Genomic DNA, 18,647 nt, shown 5'->3' on the forward strand with positions numbered 1-18,647 from the left:
TTTTGTTGGCTTTCAATACCAGAAATAGTGCTTGGCGGCGGGGCTTCGCCCCGCGCTAGCGCTCCCCAGACCCCATTGCTAGTAATGGCAGGGAATCTACAATTTTATGGAAACAGCTTGACGGCAAATGCGCCAAATGGCACGGGAGGGTCTAAGTCAGTAAGAATAGCACATTAGGTTTTTGAAATAAAACTTTTTAGCAGCAGAAAAATGCACTGTAGATTCCTCAGAATATGCATTTTTTTGGCTTTTAATATCAGAAATAGTGCTTGGCGGCGGGGCTTCGCCCCGCGCTGGGGGAGCTCCTAGCGCTCCCCCAGACCCCCTTGCTAGTATTGGCGGGGAATCTACAATTTTTCCACTAACTCATGGAAGAACCTATTCTAGGGCACAATAAACGTCTTCCGAAAGAATGAAGGGTCAGAATGCAATAAAGATTATTTACACACACACACACACATAAATACATATTTTTTAAAAATTCGCGGGGGGGGGGGAGGTTCCCCAAACACCCCCCCCCCCGAAAAAAAATCCTGGCTACGCCCATGAATGTATCTATAGCACTTTTACAGTTTTAAAAATGTCTAAATATTCGTAACGTCATTTCTTAAAGCCCTGAGCTCTGTTCTGAAAGTAATTACTTATTTACCTCCCTTTTATTACCTTCTACTTCAATACAAAACAAGATGGACGTTGTTTTTTTAAATTCTGTTTCAAAACCACTACCTCCTTTTTTTTACAATTTATAGAGCGAGTATTTTTCTCTCAATAACTAATGAATATTATATGAGAAAAAACTATGAAACATTTGTTAAATCCGCCCCATTCCCCCCTCCTCCCCTCGAGAAAGACTCCTCGATCCCTGGTTAAGTGAATGTATAGATCTTTTAGACCTTATAATATTCCAATTATATACCTTTAATTCTAGACTTACAAGAGATGCGCAAAATGTTTCTAAACATTAATTTAATAAACACTTGAGTGAATAATGCCTTTATATTGAAATATCAGAAGACGTATAGTCTGTTCAAGAGAAATATTTTCTAGTTCTCTAGACAAATTTAAATTTCTTTCTTTTAATATGTCGAAAAATTATAACCATTAAGCTGGAGGTTTTTTTTTTTCAGTGTGGCCAACGAGCTAGTAATTCTTTTCCCAACGATATACAAAAATATCAAATTTCAACGAAAATGGTTAGAGCCGTTTTCGAGATGTGTTCCACGAAGTTACGAGTTGAATAGAGGTATTTTAGTCAAAACCTAATATTTCGCTGGGTAAAACTAACAGCGGTGTAGAGCTTTGAGTAGATTATAAATAATGCATTTCCCCACATAACTTAAAATCAAGTTATTCCAAGCTTCTCCCTTATCGGAACACTTCGTACATTCTAGGTATTTAGCGGAACACCTATTCAGGCAACGCGGAACATTATGGTTCCGCGAAACACAGTTTGGAAAACAATGTCTTATAATAATTACGTTATACAAAGAATTAAATTAAATACTTTTATCGTATTTTCCGTGTACTGCCCTTTCTTTATCTTACCAAAACCTCTAGCATTTACTTCTACAATTATGTAACTTATATGTAGTTTTTCAATTCATAACCCATAGCTCGAAAATTGTTTGTTTTATTTTAACTTTCTTGGGTTGTATATAGTTTTATGGGCCTATTATAGAACATTTATTTAACTCGATGTCTCCCCCTGGCACAGTTTTCAGTGATATGCTATTTATTGAATTCATTGTTTATTTGTATCAGTAATATGGTGTTGTTGTTTTTTCTTTGAAAAAATGTAAATTTATTACAATTAATTATGTATCAAGATCAAAATACAGTTTATAACCGGTCGTTCAAAGCGGTAAACGTGAACAACGGTGAAATCACAATACAACGTAATCCATCTTGCAATTCATTAATGAAGCTTAAAAAGAAAACATCAATTTTGGCAGATTTCCATTGTTGTTGGGAAAGATGTATAACCCGTTAGTGTGGGAGTATAAATATTGTTTGTGTGTGTGTGTTTTTATCTCTTCGTTTCAACTCTGGTGTTTCTATGCAAAGCAAGCTACGAATGGCGTTTCAATTCAAGGGTGGATTACTCTGCAATGAAGATGTGTTTCTTTTTAGTGGGTTTTCGTTCGTAAGGTGTTTTCTCCACAGCGTTCACTTTGAGTATTTCCGCTGCTTTCTTAGCCATCTGGAACGCTGACAGGGCATCATACCTGAAATATGGAACAGATCGATAACAACACTGAATTGATGTTTCCGTGTCACGCTGACCCGTCACATGATCGAGTTGCAGCGCTGATTCAACAAATACACATTAAGTGTGAGCGTTAGTATATGTGATGTGTGTGTGTGTCTTCGTGTAAAGAAGAAAGCCCACCATTCTAGAGAATTCTATCCGAACTACTGGATCACCGATATTGGATAGTTCACAAAACTCTCTTTAAAAAAATGATAATAATACTGTCTATTCTCTGAAGAGAAAAAGGTCGTGTGTTTGATTGATTCCTATAGAATTGAAGATTATTACGTACTAGCCCAAACGACGCGCAGGACGTGGGCAGGGTCCGAACACGAGACCATCGAGACGACAGTCCAGTGTGCATACCACACGACCAGGCAGGAAGTCGTTGTTCTTTTATCTCTACTATCCAGTTTCTGTGTTAACTAATCGTCTAAAACTGACGTCATTTCCTGTCTTAACATAAACGCTTTTTGGTTCTAGATTATAACAGGGGGCGTGGTGCCTCAGTGCTAGATTGCTTTTGCCTTTTTTTAAAACTAGGTTATAGAACATGCTCAATAAATAAATCGATTTTCTATTCCTACTAGTAATCTACCCTGACAGTGCCTCTGTTTGTTATTGCGAATCTTTAGATTTGTGTTACTTTGTGTGTGTGTGTGTGTGTGTGGGTGGGTGTGTTTGTATATGTGTATAACTTATAACGGAGGTTCTAATTGTTTAAACATGAACCGATAATAATTTAACAATGAATGATAACATTTTCTTATTAGCTAACATAATTAGTCTTGCATATTGTAATGATGTAATGAAATGATAAAACTCTCTATTTCCAATCACTATTTTCAATCACTATTTCCAATTACTATTTCCAATCAGTATTTCCAATCACTATTTCCAACTACTATTTTCAATCACTATTTTCAATCACTATTTCCAATTACTATTTCCAATCACTATTTCCAACCACTATTTTCAATCACTATTTTCAATCACTATTTCCAATTACTATTTCCAATCACTATTTCCAACCACTATTTTCAATCACTATTTTCAATCACTATTTCCAATTACTATTTCCAATCACTTTTTTCAATCACTATTTCCAATCACTATTTTCAATCACTATTTCCAATCACTATTTTCAATCACTATTTCTAATCATTATTTCCAATCTCTATTTCCAGTCACCATTTCCATTCACTATTTTCAATCACTATTTCCAGTCACTATTTCCAATCACTATTTTCAATCACTATTTCCAATCACTATTTCCAACCACTATTTCCAGTCACTTTTTCCAATCACTATTTGGAATCACTATTACCACAAACTACATGTAATGACTCATAAAGGTAAAGTATTTTGTTCAGACCTGGCTAACATTTCTTCTTTAATATTCTGAGATGCGCTGCGAGTTTCGTGAGTGCCGCCTTCTGCTCCTAGTGGTGAGTATTTTAAACCTTGGTCTGTGTAAGGTCGGTTATGTAGTGGGTCCCATCCCCTGTCAAACATAGAAACAAAATATCCACACAGTGAGTTGATCACAAAAGTAATATTCAATAAGATATTTAATAGTTTCTTGTGTCTTTGAACTGTTCAATCATGGGACAAAGAAACGAACAGGGCTTGGAGCTCCCAGGGTATTCATTGGTGTCACGGGGATCGAAATATTGTATTTATAGATTAGGAACTCAAGTGATTATTGCAATAGAAATGTACTTTTTTTTTCACACCTCTTTATTAGAATATTTCACTTTTAAAAATGTGGACAAGTCATCAGATATATTCTTTTTACAGATCTAACCTTTTGTTGGTTACATAAACAAATATTCCATATGGTTGGACTAATTCAGAACAGAAGTATGCGGCAATTCTAAAAGATCATTGCAGACATAAAAACTTTCCTTGAATAAACCAGGCAACCAAAGATTTAGTAGAGCATGTCTCCAAGTCATAGGAGCCACTAAAAGAAGACAAGAATAAGAGTCAAAAGATGTGATCCTCGTCCGTCAATGATAGGAACATTCACGGAAAATAAGACTAATAATAGTTGTTTTTTTTTTTTACAAATTTGAAAGATAAGAATCAATAGGAGTGTGTATATAGAGGTGAATAGAGAAATGTTGAGGTCTTGGAAGGACCAAGATACGGGAAGAAACTTTTATTGACACAGACTGCTAGAACCTTATGGACATATGCAAGTTGTGATGAAAATATACTTGGGAGGCTAAAGATACAGGAAGATACTAGTAATGCTAAATTTGCTTTAGCGAGTCTTCAAGCTCTGTAAAAGTTCACGAGATTTGCAAATTTCAAGTATTTTTTTTTTCATTGAGATTCGAAGACTTGAAGAGTAGCAAAAAAACAAAAAACAAATACGAATAGATGTAGACTTTGGTCAACCGTTTCTAGCAGAATCGTCTTACTTTTAATGGTCAAATGGGAAATCGTCAATAGCATACGCTCCAGTTGAAGAGGGGGGTGGTAGGGACATTGTGGTCTAAAAAAAACCTAAGTGTTTATTAGCGGCCTCCGAAAGGGTAAAAGATGCTAGAAGTTTTGTGTGGTCTGCCTGTCCGTCCATCAATCGGTCTGTCCGACCGTCTCGTTTAGATCTCAGAAACTAGAAGAGAAAGTGAAAATCGGACATCATGATATTTTAGACCATTCAACGTTCTGGTGCAACGGCTACTTTTTTCTTTTCTGAAAGTGAAAAAACTAATTTTTAAAATCAACAACACAAGCAGATTTTTCATAAAAATACACCATTTTTTTTTACAACTATACACTATCCACGGGAGTCTACTTAGTAAGGGAATTGACTATTTACCATTTTTTTGAAACACATTTATGCAAACGGTTTTACATTTTTTTTTTTATTATTGTATTGCGAAGTTGAGTAAGTTCTGACATACTAACTACTACATTTACAAAAAAAAAATGTTTACTTTTTTTTAAAGAGAAATAATCTATTTAGTATGCATACAAGTGGAACATAATTTAAAACAACAATTAATAAGTAGTTTTTCATATTATCATGTGAACTTCCACGATGGACACGAGACACGTAACTAAAGGATTTTTTAATATTTTTTTTTTTACAGAAATGTTCTTTTCTTCTTGAGGCTTTGAATAAGAGATTGACCCTTTACAAAACAATTAGATCAACTAGATAATCATTATAACACATAAGTTAGGCCAGGTTCACATCCAACTTCACATTCACTTTCACCTATCTCTTGGTCTGCTGGATCGTCGGGGCACCACACAAGATCTGTCAACATTCTTTCTCCATTCTTCTTTGTCATTTGCCTTTGATAGAATTTTATTCTGATATTCTTTCTGAAAATATTGAAACATTCCTTTTTACCTGCCTGGGTGGACCACTTCGGGGACGATTTTGAGTTTGTGTTTCCACGCAAACTGTCTTTGTAACCTTGTTATTTATCAATTCATAGAGTTTTTTAAGTAGGCTGTACATTTCAAGAGCCCAATGCACTCAACCTAAAATCTTTCCAGCATATTATTTAATAATTGACCGATCTCAAAATAACTCTGTATGTTCAGTAGGTGGACCTTTTATCAGAGTGCCCATGTGGATAGAGAGAAGTGCAAAGAGACTAACATGGTCATACATTTTGGTTAAAACTTTTACGTTAGACTGAACAAGCTGTGCGTTTTTATTCTTCGACCATTAAGTGAAGAATATCTGAGCAGACACTTTAAGATTACAAACCTGAGATGTGGGTCAGCGCTCAATGGTACAATTTCTATTGGCCTGGAGTCAGAGAATCTAGAAAAGTCCGTAGCTTTGATCGCCGTGGATCTGTCGAGATATAATCAAAGTGTAAAACAATAATGAACAGGGGCCAATTATTATGAAACAACACAAAAGACATTTAATTAAAACAATCAAATTTAGAATAAAAAGATTTGATGAGAAGAGGAATTATTACACTTAGAAAGATTTTACAAAAACGAAAGATTTCAGAAACAAAAAAAAAAGATTTTTAAAAGAGCAAGGGGAGACAAGCCAGGTAAAAGATTTTGTTTCCTTTTATGTAGGTGTACACATCGTGTACTTGGGGGAAACAAATCCATTAGAAATGTGTACACGAAATGCGTTTATTGGAGACTTTCATACATAACAGAAAAACTGGTGTATCCAGTGTACAAAGTAAAGGGAGGGTTGATAAGCTAGTTGTTTTGTTTTTCAATGTACAGGAAAGTATGTGTACACTTTTAGTTTCAATGTACAGGAAAGTATTTGTACACTTTTAGTTTCAATGTACAGGGAAGTATGTGTACACTTTATTTTCAATGTACAGGAAAGTATTTGTACACTTTATTTTCAATGTACAGGAAAGTATTTGTACACTTTATTTTCAATGTACAGGAAAGTATTTGTACATTTTATTTTCAATGTACAGGAAAGTATTTGTACATTTTATTTTCAATGTACAGGAAAGTATTTGTACACTTTATTTTCAATGTACAGGAAAGTATTTGTACATTTTATTTTCAATGTACAGGAAAGTATTTGTACACTTTATTTTCAATGTACAGGAAAGTATTTGTACATTTTATTTTCAATGTACAGGAAAGTATTTGTACACTTTATTTTCAATGTACAGGAAAGTATTTGTACATTTTATTTTCAATGTACAGGAAAGTATTTGTACACTTTATTTTCAATGTACAGGAAAGTATTTGTACATTTTATTTTCAATGTACAGGAAAGTATTTGTACACTTTATTTTCAATGTACAGGAAAGTATTTGTACACTTTTAGTTTCAATGTACAGGAAAGTATTTGTACACTTTATTTTCAATGTACAGGAAAGTATTTGTACACTTTATTTTCAATGTACAGGAAAGTATTTGTACATTTTATTTTCAATGTACAGGAAAGTATTTGTACACTTTATTTTCAATGTACAGGAAAGTATTTGTACACTTTATTTTCAATGTACAGGAAAGTATTTGTACACTTTAGTTTCAATGTACAGGAAAAGTATTTGTACACTTTATTTTCAATGTACAGGAAAGTATTTGTACATTTTATTTTCAATGTACAGGAAAGTATTTGTACACTTTATTTTCAATGTACAGGAAAGTATTTGTACACTTTATTTTCAATGTACAGGAAAGTATTTGTACACTTTATTTTCAATGTACAGGAAAGTATTTGTACACTTTTAGTTTTAATGTACAGGGAAGTATGTGTACACTTTTATTTTCAATGTACAGGAAAGTATTTGTACACTTTATTTTCAATGTACAGGAAAGTATTTGTACACTTTATTTTCAATGTACAGGGAAGTATGTGTACACTTTATTTTCAATGTACAGGAAAGTATTTGTACACTTTATTTTCAATGTACAGGAAAGTATTTGTACACTTTATTTTCAATGTACAGGGAAGTATGTGTACACTTTATTTTCAATGTACAGGAAAGTATTTGTACACTTTTTGTTTCAATGTACAGGAAAGTATTTGTACACTTTATTTTCAATGTACAGGAAAGTATTTGTACACTTTATTTTCAATGTACAGGAAAGTATTTGTACACTTTATTTTCAATGTACAGGGAAGTATGTGTACACTTTATTTTCAATGTACAGGGAAGTATGTGTACACTTTTATTTTCAATGTACAGGAAAGTATTTGTACACTTTTAGTTTCAATGTACAGGAAAGTATTTGTACACTTTATTTTCAATGTACAGGAAAGTATTTGTACACTTTATTTTCAATGTACAGGAAAGTATTTGTACACTTTATTTTCAATGTACAGGGAAGTATGTGTACACTTTATTTTCAATGTACAGGAAAGTATTTGTACACTTTATTTTCAATGTACAGGAAAGTATTTGTACACTTTATTTTCAATGTACAGGGAAGTATGTGTACACTTTATTTTCAATGTACAGGAAAGTATTTGTACACTTTTAGTTTCAATGTACAGGAAAGTATTTGTACACTTTATTTTCAATGTACAGGAAAGTATTTGTACACTTTATTTTCAATGTACAGGAAAGTATTTGTACACTTTATTTTCAATGTACAGGGAAGTATGTGTACACTTTATTTTCAATGTACAGGGAAGTATGTGTACACTTTTATTTTCAATGTACAGGAAAGTATTTGTACACTTTTAGTTTCAATGTACAGGAAAGTATTTGTACACTTTATTTTCAATGTACAGGAAAGTATTTGTACACTTTATTTTCAATGTACAGGAAAGTATTTGTACACTTTATTTTCAATGTACAGGGAAGTATGTGTACACTTTATTTTCAATGTACAGGAAAGTATTTGTACACTTTATTTTCAATGTACAGGAAAGTATTTGTACACTTTATTTTCAATGTACAGGGAAGTATGTGTACACTTTATTTTCAATGTACAGGAAAGTATTTGTACACTTTATTTTCAATGTACAGGAAAGTATTTGTACACTTTTAGTTTCAATGTACAGGGAAGTATGTGTACACTTTTATTTTCAATGTACAGGGAAGTATGTGTACACTTTTATTCTCAATGTACAGGAAAGTATTTGTACACTTTATTATTAATCCAGAATAAAAATTTTCAAAACTTTTCTGTTTTTACATAAAAGAATTTTAATCTACACGAATCATTAAACGTTCACTGTATGACTGACAGCGCAGTTTAAAACAATTAGACAACTAGCTAGCGACAAAAACACAAGAATTGATACGAAGATCTACTTCCACACATTAAGATGTTGTTACATTTGGAGGTCAATTCTTTTTTTTTTTGTTGTTGTTGTTGACAACAGTGACGTTCAATTTGGCGTCCTTGACATTGGTTAGTTGCACTTGGAAGTCTCCAATAGAACAGAAAAGTCCAAGTGATTTGGTTTCAATTGTCAATGACACAAAAACCTATCCTAGTACTGTCGGTTATACAGCTAGCTAAAGGAAGTGGGTGGCTCGTTCCTCTCCTCCATTAGTGAGGCGATGGAGGAAGAAGAGGCAATCCAAGTGGTTTTTCTATTTCATTAAGTGACATGATTGGAAATGTTAACAAAATGTGCCCAGTACGTCCTTAGCATTGGCCGATGTAAAGAAACGTCCATCTCGAGCAATACAATTAATAAAAAGGTAATTAAAAAAACAAAAACAAAAGGGAGATTTTTTTTTGGTTTATTTTTTTTCCAGGCGCTTTGAATAAGAGATTGATCCTTTACGGAACAATTAGATCAATTAGATAATCATTATATGACATTAGTTAGGCCAGGTTCACATTGATCTTGTCCTTCACTTTCACCTATCCCTTGGTCTGCTGAACCATTGGGGCACCACCCAAGATCTGTCAACCTTCTTTCTCCATTCTTCTCTGTCATTGCATTTGATAGAATTTGATTCTAAAATTCTTTCTGAAAATATTGAAACCTGCTTTTTCACCTGCATGGGTGGACCGCTTCGGGTGTTCATTTTGAGTTTGTGTTTCCACACTAACTGTCTTTGTAACCTTGTTATGTTTTAGGTTTCAAAAATAGGAACTATAATACTATGATTTATGACTAGTCACTAGTTAATCGAGATCTAGAATTTGTTTCAAGGGGTGGGGAGAGGGTTGAGAATGTGACTTACTTGTTGCTGGAGTAGTCTTCCAGGTTGGCATGCACTCTTGAGTCTTCAAAAGATTTTGCCTCAGCTGCTCTGATGACCGGTGGACGAGTTTTTTGTTCTTTAATTGCACCGAATTGTTTCATTTCCTGACCCTCTGCATATTTTTGATTTTCATTGATAGTGGACGTCATCAGCATGGTTTTGCTTTGGTCGCGACCTGAATATGAAACAAACCAAATTGTAGTGAGTCTACAATTTGTTTTAATTTATTTAAAAACGAGTCATACTTTTTAAAAAATTAATTCCTACTTTAAACTCAAGAGAACCCGTAAATAAAATCTAAATTCATAGAAAAAGAAATGGTCGCAAACAAAAAAAAAAGGATCTCACTAATGACATAACGTAAATAATATAATTAATTGATTTCTCTCTGAAATTCTAATACAATGTGTTGCCAAGAAACGTATGTATCTGTGCGAAATTTCAGATCGATGGGATAAGAAAAAGTTGGCAATATTTCAAATTTCTTTATTTTTTTTGACTATGAAGAAAGCGTGAGTCAATAAGAAGAGTTAAAAATGATCCAAAATAGTTTCGTTTATATTTCTTTGACATGCAACTTTTTCACTTACACAAATGATGTAAAGTAAGTTCTGAGCGTACAATGGAAGAGGCAGACGACGCCTGTTTCTATGGCCGACTGTGAACGAGGGAGTAATATGGCCAACACAATGACTAACCCCCTTTACTTACCCCCAACTAATGTCAAATGATTCATTTGATTCCATTTATATAATATATTAATATCCATCTCCTGACCTTGAACTAAAACGATGCAGCAGAGTTGTCTTTGACTACATAACAAGGAGGCTCAAGTTCGGGCTCAAATCCCGTTGTAGACAAAGAATTTAGCATCGGGATTAAAGTGGAGCTGAAGTGCCCTCACAAAGTAATGGGACCAGAGCACAGGGAAAAAACTATAAAGAGAACCCGACAAATATTGCAGTCCTAGATGTGACCTACTATGTGACCTACATACTTTGCCACATCCAGCAAAAGCATAACCGATGTCTGCCGGTGGCCGGTTTCGGTTCTCATTTAGCAAAACAGTTATTAACTTCTCTTGAAAGTGAAAGTAAGCTACGGTTGAAATAGTTGGTATAAATAGACTTAAATCAGACAGAACGGTTGTCGGCCGGTGGTCGATCTAAGTTATAGTTACGTCCCTTACGCCAGTCTTCGGCAATAGCTTTACATTATGTCTCAGGACATCGCTTGGCTTCCCTAGCGGGGCACTTTCTATGAGTGATAATGATGCTTCTACTGTATCGGGGCTTAACATGTCCCGGCCTGCCTCAGTCCCAGACAAACCCCAACCGTTTTCACCATCCCACATTGCCAGTGTTGATCAAAACATCGCTACAACTAAACAAAAACATTTACGAGCTAATTTGTCCTCCAGGGCGTCATTAGCACCACGCCGGGAGAAATTTGTTTGGCTTCTCCTTCCACTCTCTACGAGTATGTCTTCTTCTTTGAGAGCATCGTCCAGACCTGCTGCAGCACCTCGAGAAGAACTCTTCTGGGAAAGTAAAACAAAAAAAAATTCAAGCACACACCACGAATTAGTTACTATAAAGTGTAAGTCGCTAGGCTCGAAACTAATAGATAGAAACCCAGAAACTAGAAACTTGGAGATACCCAGATACCCAGAACTGAACCTTTTCTCCTTGTTGTGTTTTTATTTAAAAAGAATAAAAAGTTAAGAGAACAAGCAATATGAAAAAAAAAAACTTTTTAAAAACAAAGCTCTTTTAAGGGAAAGAACTGCTAATTATTGCCATTTATCTGAAAATTACAGGGTTTTGCTCCCTTTTCCACTTCATTACTCAACCACGAGACACTATCTGTGTTGAAGCCGTCCATAATTACTGCAAATACTGATTATATCAGCTAAAAAGGGGGAACAAATATTCCGATTACTTCAAAACATTTCCCCATTTAATGTTAGAGAAAAAACCTTTGGCTGCACTATTTTACGTTTTAATATCACTGCGTGGTAGGGTAATCTGAACACTAAACATAAAAATAGACTTCACAGAATCCTAAATGCTGCTGGTTAAGTCATTGGCACAAAGCAAACCCCATTTGGGTAGCTGTTGAAAAAAAAAACTCTAAAAAGATTCTAGAAACAAAAATCACCCCTTGGGTCAGGATTTTGTGATTCATTTCTCTTTCTCTTTGTCTCTTTCTCTCCCAATAAAAACTAACTTGTGTAGTAGGTCTAGAGATTCAAGCGTCACTAGTATTCATTCACTGACCAACTTGTTATAAGATTATTTTGTAGTTTGATGTTTTCTCTCAGCCCAAACCTTTTACAGGGCGGCAGGGGATGGGGCAGGGGATGGTAGCGGACATGGTTCGAACTCCGGACAATCGTTACGACCGTCCGAAGCGTGGACAGTCCGACCACGCTGACACATTGTTTCCTTACAGCAGAAAGTTTGCCAGTTGAAATGTGAACAAAATGAAAATGATTTCATCGATAACCTTGACCTTGATAATCTTTTCACTTTCATATCTCCGTACTGAAGTACTCTTGATGTTGACAGTGGATCTCAAACAAGAAAACACTCTGTTTGGGTTCAAAACTACCCTTTAATAGGGCTTGCTAAAAATAGTTTTAAATTTCTGATGAACTTTTAAGGAAATAGCAACAAACTGTATTTTCAAAGACAAAAACAAAATGTATTGGGAAGCCACTGAATTGTTATTTAAATATATTAACCAATGGCCAGGGGTGTCAATGGGGTTAAGCTCCCATTGTCTATAAAGTACTCCTAATGGCATGCGTCTCAAATAGCCTCTGACAACTAAGTCCAGCACCTGGCCTGCTCGTGTGGCTTAGATATTAAGCCCGGCGAAACTGCTCTTACTAACAGGTGAAGGGGTGAAGGCGGATACCTGGCGCCACAAAACCGGGAGCTTCGGGCAGATGGAGCTCGTCAGCCTAGTAAGGCAGTTCATCTAGGAGAGGGGTACTCTGACTTCAAACCCCCGCTGCCTTGCGGTACTGAGGCTTCAGGAGACAACCTCGAGGAGAAATCAGGAGTGAAGCCCCTTAGGCGTTGGGAGTATCAGCTATGAAATTCCCTCCGGCAGCTTCTGCAACTGAGTTGGTGCCAAATGTAATGCGATGCGTTCCTTTGGATCACATCAGCAAGGTCGAGAGAGGGATCATGACGCATGGGCCACCCATGACCCCTTTATCCAAGGCCCAGGAATGCGCCCCGGAGAGGAAACTCTGGTGCTGCTGCAAAGCGGCTAAAACAACACGGGAGACAACAGTTACGGGTTATAAGTCCAACTTGATTGGCGTAATGTATGGACGCCACGGGTTGTCTCTGACGGTGGGAGAGGTCTTCGCGCCTCACTGATCAGCTACCGCCCGCCTCAACCTGGGCAGCCCCCAGTCAGTTAGGTGCTGATCCGCCACAGCCTGCCTGCTCTAATGGGTGCTTAGAGCTTAGTTTAAAACGACAAGTAGGCTGGAAACTTGCACCAAGCAACAAAAGAAGAAAAATTAAACTGAAAAAGAAAATCCCTGTCATGCGACTGGCCACTTGGAATGTCAGGACAATGTGTCCTGGTCTCACTGATGATCTAAGGCAGATCGACGATGCAAGGAAGACGGCAGTTATAAACAACGAGCTAAAAAGGCTACATATTGACATTGCAGCCCTGCAAGAAACCCGACTGGCCGAAAACGGCATGCTCCGCGAGACTGACTACACTTTCTTTTGGAAAGGGAAAGCACAGGATGAGACTCGAATACATGGTGTGGGCTTTGCTGTCAAGAACAGTCTTCTTCCCATGATAGTCCCTCCAGTTGGTGGCTCAGAACGGCTACTAAGCATAAGTATGATGACAGCATCTGGAAAAGTCACTCTAATTAGTGCCTATGCCCCCACACTATGCTCGCCTCAGGAGGACAAAGACAAGTTCTATGAAGACCTCAAAGAAGCCATTGCAAACATTCCTCAAAAAGAACATATGATCCTTCTAGGTGACTTCAATGCCAGAGTAGGATCAGATCACACTACCTGGCCAGACTGTCTTGGGCTTTTTGGAATCGGAAAGATGAATGAGAACGGACAAAGACTGCTTGAATTCTGCACATACCATAAGCTCTGCATTACCAACACATACTTCAGAACAAAACCACAGCACTGTGTCTCATGGAGGCACCCTAGGTCTGGGCACTGGCACCAGCTGGATATGATACTGACACGAAAAAAGGACATTGGAAATATACTGCTGACACGTAGCTACCAAAGCGCGGATTGTGATACTGATCATACTTTAGTGTCATGCCGGACAAGACTGCTGCCAACTAAGATCCACACTTCACAGGGAAAAAGAAAATCACGCCTGAATACTACTAGCACAAAAAATCCTGATCTTTGCACCGAATTTGAGAACAAATTAGAGGAAGCTTTTAAAAACTTCTCTGCGACTGAGGTAGAAAAAAGCTGGACGTTTATGCGTGATATAATCTACCAAACATCATCACTGGTCTTTGGAAACAAAACCAAGAAAAGCGAAGACTGGTTTGAAGCTAGTCTACCAGAAATGGAAACTGCCACTACGAACAAGAGAGCAGCCATGCTAATCTACAAGAAGGATCCCACCCCAAGCAACTTAAAAAGGCTCAGAGCTGCACGTAACAATGCCCAAAGAGTAGCGAGACAATGTGCTAACAAATACTGGCAGGAGCTATGCGAAGATATTCAATCTTGTGCCGACTGTGGTAACATAAGAGGACTATATGAGGGCATGAGAAAAGCCTTTGGACCTCACACCAGCAAGTGTGCTCCGCTCAAGTCAAAAGATGGCTCAATCATCAGCGATCGTGCGCTGCAAATGGAACGATGGGTAGAACACTATGCAGAACTCTACCAGATTGAAAACGCCATCTCACCAAATGCTGTTTCCAACTTCCCATCACTTCCAGTTTTGACGGAATTAGACGAAACGCCCTCAGTAAAGGAGCTGAGCATTGCCATTGACATGCTTGCACATGGGAAAACACCCGGAGGAGATGGCATTCCTGCTGAAGTAATTCAGGCTGGAAAACATGCCCTAATCAAACCACTCCATGAACTGCTAAGCTTGTGCTGGGAACAAGGAATGGTCCCCCAGGAATTGAAAGACTCCAACATTGTTACAATTTATAAAAATAAAGGCGACCGCTCTGATTGTAACAATTACAGAGGCATCTCACTGCTTAGCATAGTCGGAAAGGCTTTTGCTAGAGTGTTACTAAAGCGATTACAGATCCTGGCAGATCGTGTTTATCCAGAGTCGCAGTGTGGCTTTAGGGCAGGAAGATCTACAACAGATATGATTTTCTCTCTGCGGCAGCTACAGGAGAAGAGCAGAGAACAAAAGCAGCCCCTCTTCATAGCTTTTATTGATTTGACCAAGGCCTTTGACCTTGTCAGCAGAAGCGGTCTGTTTGCTGTACTAGAGAGAATCGGCTGTCCAAATAAGTTAAGAAAACTAGTGTCAGCTTTTCACGAAAATATGCAGGGCACCGTTCAGTTTGAAAGTTCTTCCTCCAGGCCATTCTCCATTAAGAGCGGTGTAAAACAAGGATGTGTACTGGCCCCTACACTATTTGGCATCTTCTTCTCAGTCGTACTATCCAGTGCTTTTAAATCCCTGGAAGACGGAATATACATCCATAGCAGATCCGATGGAAGGCTCTTTAACCTGGCACGTCTTAAAGCCAAAACGAAAAGGCGTCGTATCTTGATAAGGGAGCTGCTGTTTGCCGATGACGCGGCACTCGTATCTCACTCACAAGGAGGTCTACAGAAGCTAGTGAACGCCTTAGCAGCTGCTTGTCAAGAGTTTAGCCTTACTATAAGTCTCTCCAAGACCGAAATCCTGGCACAAGACGTTGCAGAAATACCTATAATACAAATTGGGAACCACACCCTTTCAGTGGTGCAGGAATTTACCTACTTGGGTTCAACAATTGTCAGTAACCTAGACTTAGACATCGAGCTGACAAAAAGGATAGGAAAAGCTACCACAGCATTGGCAAAACTCTCCAAGCGCGTCTGGGAAAATGGTAAATTGACCACAGCGACCAAAATCCTAGTCTACAACGCCTGTGTTGTGAGCACTCTCCTTTATGGCAGTGAAAGCTGGTCAACATACATGTACCAAGAGCACAGATTGAATAGTTTCCACTTGCGCTGCCTGAGACGCATAATGGGCATCTCTTGGAGGGACCATGTCTCCAATCAGGAAGTTTTGAGATTGGCCAATATGAACAGCATGTATGCTCTCCTGACACAAAGGAGATTACGCTGGCTCGGACATGTCACCCGCATGCCAGATGGTAGAATCCCGAAAGATATCTTATATGCTGAGCTTGTGGAAGGAGTCAGACCCAAGGGCCGCCCAAGACTAACATATAGAGATGTCTGCAAGCGAGACATGAGAGCCTCAGGCATCAGTGAAAGTATGTGGGAAAACATAGCCAAAGACCGGAGTGCATGGAGACAGACTGTGCGTGCTGGGACAACCCTTGCTGAGAACAAAAGAATTGAAGCGGCTTTAATCAAGAGGGAAAAAAAGAAAGCTGCCCTGTCTGCTAGCCCTAAATCAGAGGCATACAAATGTACGAATTGTGGCAAAGTCTGCCGTTCTAGAATTGGCTTGATTAGCCACACCAGATTCTGCCCCGTCTCAAGATTAAGCCAAAACCAGTGACTCACTTGGGCGCATCCATTGCCTTTCGAGACAAAAGGAGCCATATATATTAACCAATAACGACTTTTCAAAAGCAGCTAATTGTCATCTTGAAGAAGACACAAATAGTCTTCGAAAAAGCAACACATTGTCATTTTAAAAAAAAAAGCAGTAAATCGACATATTCGAAAGCCAACAAATTAACCTCTTAAAAATCAGCAATTTGTCCTCCTTAAAAAGAGGCAAATAGTCATCTTGAAATCATAAAATACCAGCGATTCCTTGACATTAATGGGGTTGTAACTTTCAAGTGCTATTAAGTCAAAAGTCTCAATGCAGCTCATTTGATTTCACGATAGTCACGTGGGATTAACTTTTTTTTTATCACTAGAATGATCGAGACGATAAGGTCGATAGAACTGCGCATGACGGAAGTTTATGTTCATGTCACTGAGGGGCATGCTTGACGTTGATGGCGTGTTTTGTATGCGTGTTTATGTCAGTGTGTTTAGGTCCCACTCCAATAGGTATTGATTACAGTAACCACTGAATATAGTGCAACAAGGTATACTGAGAAATTAAGAGAAATGAAGAGCCAGGAGTGGTGAAGAAGATTCTAAAAAAATGTGACGCGACAAGAGCAGGCTGGGGGAAATATGGAAAAGTAGGGAAAGAGAGAAAGAGAGAAAGAAAGAAAGAGGTGAGGAAAAAAGGAGAAGAAAAAGAGAAGACATAAAGGAAAGACATAATGTCCGATATGTTAGAGCCCGAGAAAGGAGAACTACATATAGAGGAAGACATGAGTAGTGAATGTAGTGAATGTAGTGAATGTAGGGAATGTAGTGAATGTAAGGAATGTAGTGAATGTAGGGAATGTAGTGAATGTAGTGAATGTAAGGAATGTAGTGAATGTAGGGAATGTAGTGAATGTAAGGAATGTAGTGAATGTAGTGAATGTAGTGAATGTAGTGAATGTAGTTAATGTAGTGAATGTAGTGAATGTAGGGAATGTAGTGAATGTAGTTAATGTAGTGAATGTAAGGAATGTAGGGAATGTAGTGAATGTAGGGAATGTAGGGAATGTAGTGAATGTAGTGAATGTAGTTAATGTAGTGAATGTAAGGAATGTAGGAAATATAGGAAATGTAGTGAATGTAGGGAATGTAGGGAATGTAAGGAATGTAGTGAATGTAGTGAATGTAGTGAATGTAGTTAATGTAGTGAATGTAAGGAATGTAGGGAATGTAGTGAATGTAGGGAATGTAGTGAATGTAGTGAATGTAGTGAATGTAAGGAATGTAAGGAATGTAGTGAATGTAGTGAATGTAGTGACTGTAAGGAATGTAGTGAATGTAGTGAATGTAGGGAATGTAGTGAATGTAGGGAATGTAGGGAATGTAGTGAATGTAGGGAATGTAGGGAATGTAGGGAATGTAGTGAATGTAGGGAATGTAGGAAATGTAGGAAATGTAGTGAATGTAGGGAATGTAGGGAATGTAAGGAATGTAGTGAATGTAGTGAATGTAGTGAATGTAGTTAATGTAGTGAATGTAAGGAATGTAGTGAATGTAGGGAATGTAGTGAATGTAGGGAATGTAGTGAATGTAGTGAATGTAGTGAATGTAAGGAATGTAAGGAATGTAGTGAATGTAGTGAATGTAGTGAATGTAAGGAATGTAGTGAATGTAGTGAATGTAGTGAATGTAGGGAATGTAGTGAATGTAGGGAATGTAGGGAATGTAGTGAATGTAGGGAATGTAGGGAATGTAGGGAATGTAGTGAATGTGGTGAATGTAAGGAATGTAAGGAATGTAGTGAATGTAGTGAATGTAGTGAATGTAAGGAATGTAGTGAATGTAAGGAATGTAAGGAATGTAGTGAATGTAGTGAATGTAAGGAATGTAGGGAATGTAGTGAATATAGTGAATGTAGGGAATGTAAGGAATGTAGTGAATGTAGTGAATGTAGTGAATGTAGTGAATGTAAGGAATGTAAGGAATGTAGTGAATGTAGTGAATGTAGGGAAT

At 37.3% G+C, this 18,647-nt stretch overlaps 1 protein-coding gene across 1 annotated transcript in view; it reads right to left on the reverse strand.

Moving 5' to 3' along the window:
• Window positions 1-511: 511 nt before the first annotated feature.
• LOC106055662 (uncharacterized) overlaps window positions 512-18,647 on the reverse strand; it is a 41,242-nt gene continuing 23,106 nt past the window's right edge. The window contains exons 6-10 of the mRNA XM_013212018.2: window positions 11,299-11,437; window positions 9,877-10,072; window positions 5,991-6,080; window positions 3,627-3,755; window positions 512-2,225 (exon numbers count right to left, since the gene is read on the reverse strand). Coding sequence (XP_013067472.2) covers window positions 2,099-2,225; window positions 3,627-3,755; window positions 5,991-6,080; window positions 9,877-10,072; window positions 11,299-11,437 — 681 coding nt within the window. The 3' untranslated portion in view covers window positions 512-2,098. The remainder of the gene's footprint in view (window positions 2,226-3,626; window positions 3,756-5,990; window positions 6,081-9,876; window positions 10,073-11,298; window positions 11,438-18,647) is intronic.

Source organism: Biomphalaria glabrata, chromosome 15, assembly GCF_947242115.1.
Source record: "Biomphalaria glabrata chromosome 15, xgBioGlab47.1, whole genome shotgun sequence".
In the NCBI taxonomy this organism is placed as follows: Eukaryota; Metazoa; Mollusca; class Gastropoda; family Planorbidae; genus Biomphalaria; species Biomphalaria glabrata.